Source organism: Salvelinus namaycush, chromosome 38, assembly GCF_016432855.1.
Source record: "Salvelinus namaycush isolate Seneca chromosome 38, SaNama_1.0, whole genome shotgun sequence".
NCBI classification, from domain to species: domain Eukaryota; kingdom Metazoa; phylum Chordata; class Actinopteri; order Salmoniformes; family Salmonidae; genus Salvelinus; species Salvelinus namaycush.
Genome location: NC_052344.1, coordinates 2,244,857 through 2,258,026, shown reverse-complemented (window position 1 = coordinate 2,258,026; position 13,170 = coordinate 2,244,857). Strand labels below are relative to the sequence as shown.

Here is a 13,170-nt window from a genome sequence, read left to right as displayed (position 1 = left end):
TGTGTTAGATCTTTTTATCAATTTAAGTTCTTGTGAACATTATAAGTTTTGAACTTCTATTTGCTATTTATGGACTGTAGGCCTCATTGACCTGAGCTCATACAACTAGTTTGAGTAAAAAAAAGCATAATGTATGGATTATTTTGCCTATAACTTACTCCGATGAAACCTATTGTGCTATTTATCACGGACTAGTTTGTGTCAAAGTTTAACAAGGACTCTCTCCTCATCACCAGTGTCATGATCAAAGATATGATCAAGAGCCTCACATACAGTATATCGTTTGGTCATTGTGCTGCCACAGAATGAATTGTGAGCAAGGCCTCAAAAAAGCTTTATATACCAGAGCTGCGAGAAAAGTTCTATATATTAATGAAGCAATGTTGCGATTGTTTGTGAGAATGCCAACAGGTGGGGAAAGATTATTTTTTGGGGGTGTTGCCATGGAAGCAAAGAAGGGGGGGGTGTGCGTGCTCAAATTTGGGGGTCTGGGAGAGCAAGTGTGTCCATCTGATGAATTGGCATGTGCCTGAACTCAATTTTATACATTAATTGTAGTCTCACCCATTCATTTCTAATGACCGGTCATTTTTGACTGGAAACACCACAGGTGTACAAAGGTTTTAAAAAAACACCAAAAATGTTATGAAAATCATCCAAATGTATTTTGTGTGGACAAAGTCACGGAACGGTATGACAATCAGATTAAATGAACTACATTTTTCAGAGAGAGAACTTGTAAGTTGGTCCAATTCGACTGGAACACAGCAGGAGGGTTAATGGAGTTTTCAAAAGGATTTTGACCCCACCCAACCTAGCTATCCACTGCGTATCTCACTGCAGTAGCACTCGGATAATACTTCCGAGTCTCTTCAAATACTTGACCTCTGTCACCAACATTAGAATACCAACCCTCACCTCCTCCCTTTTACAGCACATTATCAAGTCAGCGTGATTACATGGACATATGGTAATGGCTCTTATAGCCAGTGCTCAGGGGGCTGCCTGGCACACATACGTCTTGTTGTAAGAGCTATTTGTTGGGCCGTGGGAGTGAAGAATGGGCACAGGGCTCAACTGCTCCAGAGATTAATGGTTTTCTGGGGCTGTAGATTTCCAGGCAATCAATTACTTTATCACTATGGGCCTAGTCTACACCAGCAGGACTTGCCTTTTCTGGCCCAGACATATGATGTATACTGTAGCTAGACACATTCTCACTGGAGGAGAGGTGTGTTTTGTATCCTGTGCGCGCGAGCGTGTTTTCAAAGTTATACCATTGTTAGGCCCTCGGCCCTCTTTGCATTAATCTCTGCCCGGTCTGTTATTGAATGTGGGTTGATATGAAGAGATTAGTATTGCCAACAACCTTAACAGTTCCCTTTTTCAACTTCCTCTGCCGTACTGAAACATTTGCTCATGCAGTGGAACTGTGTCAGTAGTAAAGTGCTCGAACAGTTAGCTTGCGTCCCAAATGGCCCCGTCATCCCTACATAGAGTAGTGCACTACTTTTGCCCAGCCTGGTGCCCACTGGAGCGCAGTCCGTTTGAGCAGATTTAAAGTGATTGGAAGTTACTCTATCCCTAACGTAGTTCCCACAATGTGTGTGGATGCATGGGTGTGTATGTGCGTGTCTAGCCTAGACTAGTGTATAATGCTAGGCTTGTGATGAGTCGTTCTCGACTACTCACAAGGCTAGCATGCCTAGCGTGGGCAGGGTTTTTTCTCCTCTCCAGTGAATCGATTCAAATATGTATGTTTGATTCAAAGTATAGTTATTATGCCTGGGTGGTATCCAGATTATCACACCTTCACACAGACCTTGTGCCATACTGGGATATTTGGTAATACCGGCACTGGACACAAGGGGCGCTGTTTTCAAACCCCACTGTAATCTGAAGGTTAGCAATGCTAACAAGTACATGTCAAAATCCATAGAGAATGAGAACTAAATGCTAACGAGTGCATTGCGAACATTTTATGCAGTCTCTGAACTAAACCCTACAAGGGTTAGTTTTAGTTAGTTTTCGGCATGCTCAAAACAAATATAAAACAGCAAGGCCCTTGATCCGGGAGGGGTTTCTCTACTGTTACCAAGTGAAGCTTGATTTTGGAAGAAGCTAACCATTTAGCTAGCGAGCTACTAAATTGGAAAACCAAATGCACATCTTCAGAGCTTTTAGCACACTTTAGACAGTTAACTTAATAGTTATAAGATATCTAGCTGACCGACACTTACTTGTGAATTCCATATTATATGTAACTAGATCACCTGGTGTGTGCTGCACAACAGTGAGTGACTCACAAGCAATGTTCCCTCAAAAAAAATGTAGGCACTGAGCAAATTTCAGGTCTGCTGAGTGCAAACTCGAACGTTGTGGAAATTCTGTGCAACTTCTGGCCCGCGTTTACTGTGAACACTGACGCTGTACGCACTTTAAGTTACAGGTATAACAATGGCCAAGTAGGTTGCTGTGGCTATTTGATCATAATGTAGGCCTATCAGAGTGGCTTAGCATAAACTATGGAGAAAATGCATCACGATACATTTTAACATGGAATTAGCTGTTCTGTATTTCAGCCTACAGTAGTGTCAATGTGTGGTGTTCAATGTAAGCCTATATTCCATAAGACTTTTGAAAGAAATGTAGCGATTGATAGTTACCTGTTTATCCACTTGTCTTTCAGACAAGGTGACTGAACATGTTGTATTTGTTTGCAAGAAACGACTTTACAAAATGAAATGCATTATTATTCTCATACCATTATTACGGATAATCAGGCAAATTATGCTACCCTTTGCATATTGGCTACTTATATTTTGAGACAGGCTTGAATAAGCTAACACTGCCCCAAAATACAACACTGCCCCTTGCAGATAAAACGCTCTTTACCTGGCTTGCTTTTCAAAGATGGCTAAAAATGCACGTGTTGTGCTCTTGTAGGAAGCAACCACTCCGCCATTGCTGACTAGAAATGAGGTATAACTGGGCTAATAACTCACTTACTAACAAAGAATATTAACAAATGTACACCTGGCTACATGCAGTTGTTGGTTTGATCGCAAAACAAACGCATCTATTCGCAACCACTCATGCTGTAAACACAGTCCAGTTCAAAGTGAATGGTACAGATCCAAGTATGGCAATGGTCTGTTTGCGTATAGGGATACTGTAGCTCTGATTGGTTATGGTGGACCGGTCTGTGTAGAGCATGGGCCTGAGTTGTCAGTCAATGCAATAGAATCCTACTTCAATGCACTTTACCTCCAAGAAAATCTCTTGCATAGTTTTTTTGTTTCGGTATGTTGCATTGGAAGTGACTAATATTGCGTTGATTTGTTCACAATTCACACAGTGGAGGGAAATTTTGATAGTGTTAACTAAAGGGGCTGATATTTCTTCTGCGCGGCAGTCCCGTGGGGCTGTGCGCCCTCACAGCTTAGAGGGAACATTGCTCACAAGGTTCCGGTCTCTCGTGTTGTGTGCTTGTTAACTAAAATCAGGTGACTGGGGACTACTGGTCAGTGGTGGAACAAGTACCCAATGTTCATACTTGAGTAAAAGTAACGATAACTTTGTAGAAAATGACTCGTAAGTCACCCAGTAAAATTCTACTTGAGTAAAAGTATTTGGTATGAAATATACTTAAGTATAAACAATTTCGAATTCCTTATATTTAGCAAACCAGACCGCATCATTTTCTTTTTACTTTTATTTACTGATAGAGAGGGGCAAGCTCTAACACTCAGACATAATTTACAGACAAAGCATTTGTGTTTAGTGAGTCCGACATATCAGAGGCAGTAAGGATGACCAGGGATGTTCTCTTGATAAGTGTGTGAATTCAACCAACGAGTTCTTTTGTGTGTCAGGGAAAATGTATGGAGTATAAAGTACATCATTTTCTTTAGGACTGTAGTGAAGTAAATCTGTGCCTCAACACAATCCTGTCTTGGAGGTCTACGGACCGGTGTGTGCCTTTACCAATCATGTCCAATCAATTGAAGTTACTACAGGTGGACTTCAATCGGGCTGTAGGTGGCCTAGTGAGTAGGAATTTGGGCCAGTAACCGAAAGGTTGCTTGATCGAATACCGGAGCTGACAAGGTAAAAATCTGTAATTTTACCCCTGAGCAAGGCACTGTTCCCCGGGTAAGAATGACGTGGATGTCGATTTTTAAGGCAGCCTCTCTGATTTACCTCTGATTCAGAGGGGTTGGGTTAAATGCGGAAGGTACATTTCAGTTGAATGCATTCAGATTTACAACTGACTAGGTATCCTCCTTTCCAATCAAGTTGTAGAAACATCTCAAGTATGATCAATGGAAACAGGATGCACCTTAGCTCAATTTCGAGTCTCCCGGCAAAAGGTCTGAATACTTATGTTAAAGTATTTGTGTTCTTTTGATTTTTAATACATTTGCAAACATGTCTAAACCTATTTTCGCTTTGTCGTTATGGGGTATTGTGTGTAGATTGATGAGGAACAAAATGTGTTAAATCCATTTTAGAATAAGGCTGTAAGGAAACAAAATGTGAAAAAAGTCCCATTTCTGAATGCACTATATAAAGATCCTGTACATTAAAATTGGAGGCCCCTTACACTTCAGTGTTGTGACGCAAAAATTCTAGCAAAATGCATAGAATTACAATTTGTTTTGGGATATTATTAATCTTAATCAGGAATATTTTTTACATGGACAATAGATTAAAGATAATATAAGTACTGGAAACAATAGAACGCTATGAAAAATCCAGGAAACCAGGCCTGGTATTCATAGCTAACTTTCAAAAATACTTTTGATAAAATACGACTGGAATTTACATTTAAATGGCTGGAATATTTCCATTTTGGAGAATACAATGGGTTAATGTTATGTATAGTAACCCAAGTTGTAAAATAGTAAATAATGGCTACTTCTCATAGTATTAAACTGTCAATAGGAGTAAAACAATGTTGTCCACTATCGGCATATCTATTTATTATGGCCATAGAGATGTTGGCTATTAAAATCACATCCAACAATAGTATCAAGGGGTCAAGAAATCCAGGGCATAAATACAAAAGTGTCATTGTACGCTGATGATTCATGTTTTCTTTTAAATCCACAATTTGGATCCCTCCATAGCCTCATCGAGGATACAGATCATTTTCCCTAACCTCTGGAGGCCTTGAGGCCTATGTAAAGCGTAATAAAGGGCAGTGATACTAGCAGTGTTGCGGGTTTCTTATTTTCTCTCTCATATTATTCAATTGTTACCTTGCACCTGCAACAAAGATAGATCAGATGTGCGTGTGCCTTTTTGAATGGAAAGTTAGCAAAAATAGATGCTATCTGGCTACCCTGGAAAGGACAATACCTGTCTATTTGTGGAAAAATCACCCTGATTAACTCTTTAGTCATATCCCAGTTTACCTATTTGCTTATGGCTTTGGCTATACCTAACAACTTGTTTTTTACATAATATGTGCAAAAAATATTACATTTTATTTGGCATGGCAAGCCAGACAAAATTAAACGGTTATGTTTATATAATGAATATGAATTCGGAGGGCAGAAATGATGAAATATTAAAGCATTAGACCTCTCACTAAAGGCTTCAGTCATACAAAAGCTATATTTATATCCAAACTGGTTCTCTAGCAGATTAGTAAGAATGGCTCACCCAGTGTTCAAGAATGGCCTTTATTCAGACTACAGCTCCAAAATAGCGTATTTTTTAAAACAAGCCATGGAAAGTTGCAATATCAGTTTAACCCACCAGAAAAGTCAGAAAATTATTACAACAAATATTATTATGGTTTAACTCAAATATGCTAACTTTTAAACAAAACCGGTATAATTTTTCTAAATTATATCATAGATACGACTGGTGGAGTTATGTCACACATGCAGCTAACAAAAATATATGGAAATGTCTGCTCTATCTAAAATTGCAACCAACAAGTTGCAGCATTACCTCAAAGATGGAAGGGGAGAAAGTTAGAAACTTGCCTGTTGTCCCTGCATTAAAGACCAAAATTGGTTAAAGAAAATTGTGATAAATAAAAAAGTATACCAGTTTCAGTTAAGGAACAAAACATTGGCAGCTTTGCCATACTGATTTTCGATGGACCTGTTCAATGGCACATGGTTTATGAACTGATACACAAAACAACGGCGGATTGAAAACCTCGTTTTTCAATTAAAAATTGTTGTACAAAATTCTTACAACCAATAGAATGTCATATGGGTGATACAACTGTACCAGTTCTACAGATTTTGCTTTGAAGAGACAGGATTATTTGTTTAAGTACTATCAATAGGTAGCTTGTATTTGGTCGCAGGAATGGCTGAAGAGTTGCAACATTTACCTGGAGTTAACTCCGCAAATAAAATTGCTGGGTGATCCGAGAAGTCAATTGATCAATAATATAATAATACTCTTCCCAAAAATGTTTATCTTTTCATTTACAATCTGTAGAAACTGAGAATTGAAATTTTTGTTGAACATCACATTGCAGTTGAAACATTAATGGCAAATGGAGAGAGAGAGAGAGATGGGAGGGGTTGAGGGTAGCTGACGGATGGGACTAAAAACAAACAAAAGAATCCTAGGATGTGTTGTCCGTTTAGTTTACTCCAATTAGGGGAGCGGTGGTAGGGTTAGGGGAAAATAATAAAATATATATTTTTTTTTAAAGGAGTGGAACTGGCTTCGAGGTCCTAAGTTGAGTTTGAGGAGCATATGCTATCCTAACTGTTCTAGTATACTCTTCCCAGGGTTACCTTCCTGCCAACACAGAGAGGAGAGAGAGCACGCTACAGAGGAAGAGACAGGAATACTTTGGTTTCATAGAACAGTACTACGACTCGCGCAACGACGAGCACCACCAAGACACATACAGACAGGTAAGGATGCTATCTATGACTACACACACAGTCACATTCTGTCACTCTTTATTTCTTTCTCTCCCTCTTTTTCGCTCCTCTTCCCCCCTGTCTTTCTGTATACCTATATCCACTGAGATATTTTATTTAACCTTTATTTAAACTAGGCATGTTAGTTACAATGACTGCCTACCCCGGCCAAACCCTAATGACGCTGGGCCAATTGTGCGCCGCCGCCTATGGGACTCCCAATCATGGCCAGTTGTGATTCAGTCTGGAACTGAACCAGTGTCTGTAGTGACGCTTCTAGCACTGAGATGCAGTGCCTTAGACCGCTGTGCCACTCAGGAGCCCATGCACTCATATATTGAGAGCAGTCTGTCTATCCTAAGCTCAGCTCCTCCACAGTTCATCCGTTACAGTGGTGGATAAATATAATTCCTCCTCGGCTATTTACAGTTCAGACCCCTTCACCTCAGTGACGGCAGACATATTCATTTGTGCAGATAGAATGGGCTGTCCTGTGGGTGTAAATCCCCAAGCCCTCTTATCAGGGACAAAGAGAAATGGCTGGTGTGTTGGCTCACCCACAGCCCAGACTAGCCAAGCCATAGCCTGTCAGCGGCCGCGAGGCTGCATTACAGATCCAGTTATACGGTGATAAGTGGTTTTTCATGCTGCTCTCCGCTCACACATAGCAGTGCCACTATGGAGGCTAGACAAGAATGACCCTCTCTCTCTCTCTCAAAAAAAAAAGACCCTCCTCCCACCGTTGATGTCAGACTCTCTCCCTCCCTCTGTTTATCAGGGAAATCACTTCTGCTGACACACACACACACACACACACACACACACACACACACACACACACACACACACACACACACACACACACACACACATCATATGTTTTACCCTCCTTGTGGGGACCTAAAATTGTTTTCCATTCAAAATCCTATTTTCCCTAAACCTAACTCCTAACCCTAAGCTTAAAATAGCCTTAGTCCCTGCGAGGGAGAATTGTCCTTGTTTTACTATCCTTTTGGTGATTTCCGGTACCCACGAGGATAGTAATACATGCACGCATGATATTTACTATGTGGTGTGTTTACTATTGTGCGACAATATTTACTATGCTGAGATCAACAACCGTTTCCCGCTAGAGTAAGATGAAGAGAGGTAAGTCCTCTCTTTGCCTTTAAGAAAATGACAGATATTTACTTTAAAATGGGAGAGTTGTTTTAGGCTTCCAGCAAACTGAGTAGAAATGTCGTCTCAGCAGGGAGTCTGGAGACCGTTCTTCTCTACACTGATCTCAGTTCTGTGTTCAGTGGCAGAGGATGTTTTCTGTCTGATCACAGGCTCCCTGCTGTTCCTGAGTCAGTGCTAAACTTCCTGACATTGGCAGTGCAAGGCCTGTGACTGTCTGTTCCCCAGTCTCTCTTCTGTAACTCCTCTCATCTCCCTACAGTAGTCTATCTCTGTTTTTGTACATGGATCTCTCGCTCTCTCGCTCACTCACACTCCCCCTCTCGCTCCAACTTTCTCTTTCAATCAATCAATCAATGAAATGTATTTATAAAGCCCTTTTTACATTAGTGGATGTCACATAGTACTTATACAGAAACCCAGCCTAAAACCCCAAAGAGCTAGCAACGGTGGCTAGGAAAAACTCCTTAGAAAGGCGCTCCCTCCCACACTCTCAGGAGGGGTCTATCAGGCGCTCCCTCCCACACTCTCAGGAGGGGACTATCAGGCGCTCCCTCCCACACTCTCAGGAGGGGACTATCAGGCGCTCCCTCCCACACTCTCAGGAGGGGACTATCAGGCGCTCCCTCCCACACTCTCAGGAGGGGACTATCAGGCGCTCCCTCCCACATCTACTGTATTTTTTGTTTGTTGAATGTTAGTCTCAGAGGCTTCCTATTTTATACAGTCACATTTCTGTACTATATCCCGTTGAATTGTCTCATGTTGATGTGTGTGTAGCAGTATGTACTTTTTGTGAAAAACAGCAGTTTTCCCCCCTCCACATCTAGGGCTGGGAAAAAGTCCACTGTGGATATGTGTTCAGTTGAGTGTGTTGACTTATTTCCCTGGTGTGTGTCCATTTGTGTGTATGTTGTACACGGTCCGTGTGTGTATGCGTAACGACTGAATGTGTGTGTGTGATGTGTTTGTGTTTACTGTTTTCTCCACGCCACCAGATTCGTATAGACATCCCCCGGATGAGTCCGGAGTGTCTAATGCTGCAGCCTATGGTGACCGAGGTAAGACTGGTTAAAGGGGCTGCAGACCAAACCCTCTCTCGCCAGCATGACACCGGTCCTGTTCCCGTCTGCCCTGCCAGTGTTTGTCCATCTGTCTGCAGGCTCCAACTTCTGAACTGGGTGAAAGTGGCTCTCTGGTTTGACGAGGCTCTCCTCCACACGTATGTGATGACGAGGTGTATGTGCTTGTGCCCTGCACTGACCCGCTGTGGTTCTATAGAGAAAATGGGGTTTGGTTTGCAGAGAGCTAGTGAGCCACACTACCCCTCCACCCAGTTCAGAAATATAGCCTAGGAGCTCCAGTTCTCTTCAGTTCTCTGCCGTCAGTACACGCCCTGAATCCAGTGCATCCACTAACCAGTGCTCTCTTTTCCTATCTTCCCTCTCTGTGACGGCATATGATAACCTCGGCTGCTCTTCTGTTTGTGTTTTCTCTCTCCTCTCTGCAGATTCACATTGACATACCGAGAACTAATCCCCTTATTCCTCTCTTTCAACAAGCTTCTGTCCAAGAGGTGAGACCTTCTATACAGAACACACTGACTACCCTGCCCAGGCAGTCAGTCGCCTACACCTAGCTAATGTATGACATCCTGTTCGTCGTCTTGTGTACACACTGCGCCACGCATGCGTGCACGTCTACTCACACTCTCTCTTGACTACTAAAGAGTGGAAACCATCTGTTGTAATGGAATGTTCTTCAGTGCTTTTTTGTATGCACTCTGGTATGAGTCTTTTTGTTGCACTCTGCAATGAGTATTTTAGAAAACAGATTGTCATTGGATATAATGGAGTGTGTCTGCTTGTGTGTTCTGCATAAGTGTGTTCAGTATTGCGAGTCGCACCCCTCTTCCGCCGTGTCCTCTGTTGGCCTCTACCTCCGTTCCCCTCCCAGGCCACACTACTACCTCAGTGCTGTGAGAGAATACTAATGAATAGGCCAGCCGTCCTCACACACACCCACCCCAATATCTGCATCTCCCTCTGTCTCCTTATACCTCTCTCTTTCGCTCTCCCTCGCCTATTTCTCTCTCTCTCTTCCCCTCTTCCTACTCTCCTCTTTCCTTCGTACTACTGTTTTCAATTTCTTCCTTTTAATTGGGGATCATTTTTATTTCTGTCCCGGAATACGTTGGTATGGTGACGCATGCAACCGCAGAGCTGTCTAAAAATCGACAGTTTCAGTCTCCATTAGTTCTGATTGTCACCGTCTGTGTGCATACAGTGCCCATAGAAAGTCAACACCTCCCTTGGATTTCTTCACATTTTATTGTGTTATAAGTGGGATGAAAACTGGCCACTCACATTCACTGTTTTCTTGGTAAGAAACTCTAGTGTAGATTTGGCTTTGTGTTGTAAGTTATTGTCCAGCCGAAAGGTGAATTATTCGCTCAGTCGCTGGTGTAAAGCAGACTGAAGCAGATTTTGCCTGTGCTTAGCTCCATCACGTTTCTTTTCATCCTGAAAAACTCCAGTCTTTGCCAATGCCAAGCATACCCATACCATGATGCAGCCACCACCATGTTTGAAAATAAGGAGGCAGTTACTCATTGATGTGTTGTCGGATTTACTTCAAACATAAGGCTTAGCATTGAGGCCAAAATTGTTATTCCTTTGCTGTGTTTTTTTTGCGGTATTACTTTAGTGCCTTGTTGCATACATATGCATGTTTTGGAATATTCTTATTTTGTGTGTTTTTATTCTTCTTTTCATTCTGTAATTTATGTCAAATCACTTCAACGTTGTTGATCCATCCTCCGTTTTCTCCTATCACAGCCATTTAACTGTAGCTGTTTAAAATCCCCAATGGCCTCATCGTGACATTCCTCAACAGTTTCCGTCCTGTCCTGTAGCTCAGTTCAGAAGGACGACTGCATCTTTGCTGTGTCTGGGTGGTTCAATACATCATCCTCAGCATAATTGTGCTTAATTGTACCATGCTTAAAGAGATAGTCAATGTCTGATTTGTTATTGGTATCCATCTACCGATCACTGCCCGTCTTTTTGAGGGTTTTGAAAAATGTGACAGATGGATGTACGAGGGACAGAGGAAGGGGTAGTCATTCAGAATCATGTCAACCCCTATTATTATTTCACATGTAACTTATGTGATTTGGTAAGCTACGTGTTACTCCTGAACTCATTTAGGCTTGCCTTAACGAAGGGAGTGAATAGTTACGCAATGACTGTATTTGAGTTATTTAATTTGTATTCATTTGGCGAGAAAGTCATTTTCTTTTCACCTTTACATTACAGAGTATTTTGTGTAAGTCAACGACAAAACGTGACAGTTAAATACATTTAAATCTCACTTTGTAACGCAACAAACTGTGAAAAAAGCTGAAGTAGGTGTAGGCTTTCTATAGGCACGGTATGACTCTCCTGACACCGGAAATGACTGACTAATGCAACATTTAGTTTTTGTTAGGCACAGACATGGAATCTGTCTGTCTCACCGCGTGGGTAGAGGTCTCTCCCTAAGAGACCTACAGCACTGGACATGAAGTTGGCCTCGGTGGACCACTATGGCTGTAGACATGCTGTTCACACATTAGCAGTGAGCTAATGGGGACATGAAGCTAGAGCGAGAGAGAAGCACACGTGTGTGTGTGTGTGTTTGTTCGCGTGCACGTGTGTCCGTACGTACATTTCTCCTCGTGATTTCCCTTGAGGAGGCAATGTAGCACTGTGGGTGAAAAGAGGAGAAGGATGAGGAGGGTGACAGGGAAAGCCTAATGCTCATCCAAGCAAGTCGTGCTTTTATGCATGATCAAATTGAAATAATTCAGTGATGGTGCACTGAAGTATGCACAAGCTATTGGCTTAAAACGTACATAACTCATCAGTCCTATGGTTTTTAGTAGGCGTTTGTCCCCTTTTTTAAATGATTTTTTTTTTCATCTGAGAGCTGTATTGTAAAGCTTGCCTTATCCCTGATCTGTAATAGCCAAGCCAACTCTTCACTACTACATTTTTGGGCAAAATAACATGGAGATCGGGGTCTAGTCTGCTGGCCACTCACTGTCATTGATTCCTTGCGCTTGTGACTTGATGGGCAGCCTGTACACTGCATAACCATAACATAACACACTGTCTGGACCTAACCCTCACACACTGACACTGTTCAAGCCTGTCCTCTCCTGATTGACCCCCATCTAATCAGTTACCACTATGAGGTCAATGTACTTCATCTGTGACTGCTGCTGTTGTTGTTCCATTGATTTATTTAGAATGACTATGATTTATTATTCTGGCTTCAGGCAGTGTCTCAGCCTCTTCAGTCTCTTATTGAAGCTCAGGAGCTGCCTTAGAGTGGTCAGGGTGAAGGGTGTCTGCAAAGCAAATAAATGTATCATGTGTTCATGATTGCCCTCTCTTCCGCTCTCTCTCTCGCTCTCTCTCTCGCTCTCTCTCTCGCTCTCTCTCTCGCTCTCTCTCTCTCTCGCTCGCTCTCTCTCTCTCTCTCTCTGGCCATTGATTTCCTCCACCTGTTTTAGTGTTTAAGTTCCACCCTCTGATGGACTTCTGACCATGAATTCTGGCTGCAGGGAGATGAGGAGGAGCAAGAACGTGGGTTGTTTCAGGGAGGGAGAGGACCAAAAGAGGAGAGGGAAGGTGGGGGGAGGCAAAGGGAATGACATGGATGAGGAGGAGAGAAGGGAGGGTGGGCTGTTAAAGGGAGAAACTCACATTAGCACTCCCCCTTTTTCTCCACCTTCTCCTCCCCACCCCACTTTGATAGATGTGACTTTGATGATGAAAGCAGGGGGGCAGCAGTAAGGAGTTGTGAATCCCATACATGTCCATGTAAGAAGGGCACCGCCAAACCATACTAGCTAGCATAACACGCCAGCACCCCAGGCAGCCAACCAACATGTTTTTTGAGGCCGGGGGCGATCACAATTTGAGAAATGTGTTTTGTTTAGAAAAATGACAGAAACATGGCGTCCGAGAAAGCGCTCTGCACGTGTGATGCATCGCTTGACATGTCAGAACACCGGCACAGACATTCAGGGGCCAGACTA

General features: G+C 42.4%; 1 protein-coding gene across 3 annotated transcripts in view; it reads left to right on the top strand.

The window, feature by feature from the left end:
- The window catches only part of LOC120032327 (TBC1 domain family member 22B-like), a 169,146-nt gene that overhangs the window by 44,728 nt on the left and 111,248 nt on the right, over positions 1-13,170 (top strand). Inside the window, exons 7-9 of one of the 3 annotated variants that reach the window (XM_038978370.1) lie at positions 6,768-6,896; positions 9,083-9,145; positions 9,595-9,660. In XM_038978370.1, coding sequence (XP_038834298.1) covers positions 6,768-6,896; positions 9,083-9,145; positions 9,595-9,660 — 258 coding nt within the window. The remainder of the gene's footprint in view (positions 1-6,767; positions 6,897-9,082; positions 9,146-9,594; positions 9,661-13,170) is intronic. The other 2 variants (XM_038978371.1, XM_038978372.1) reach the window with 2 other exon arrangements.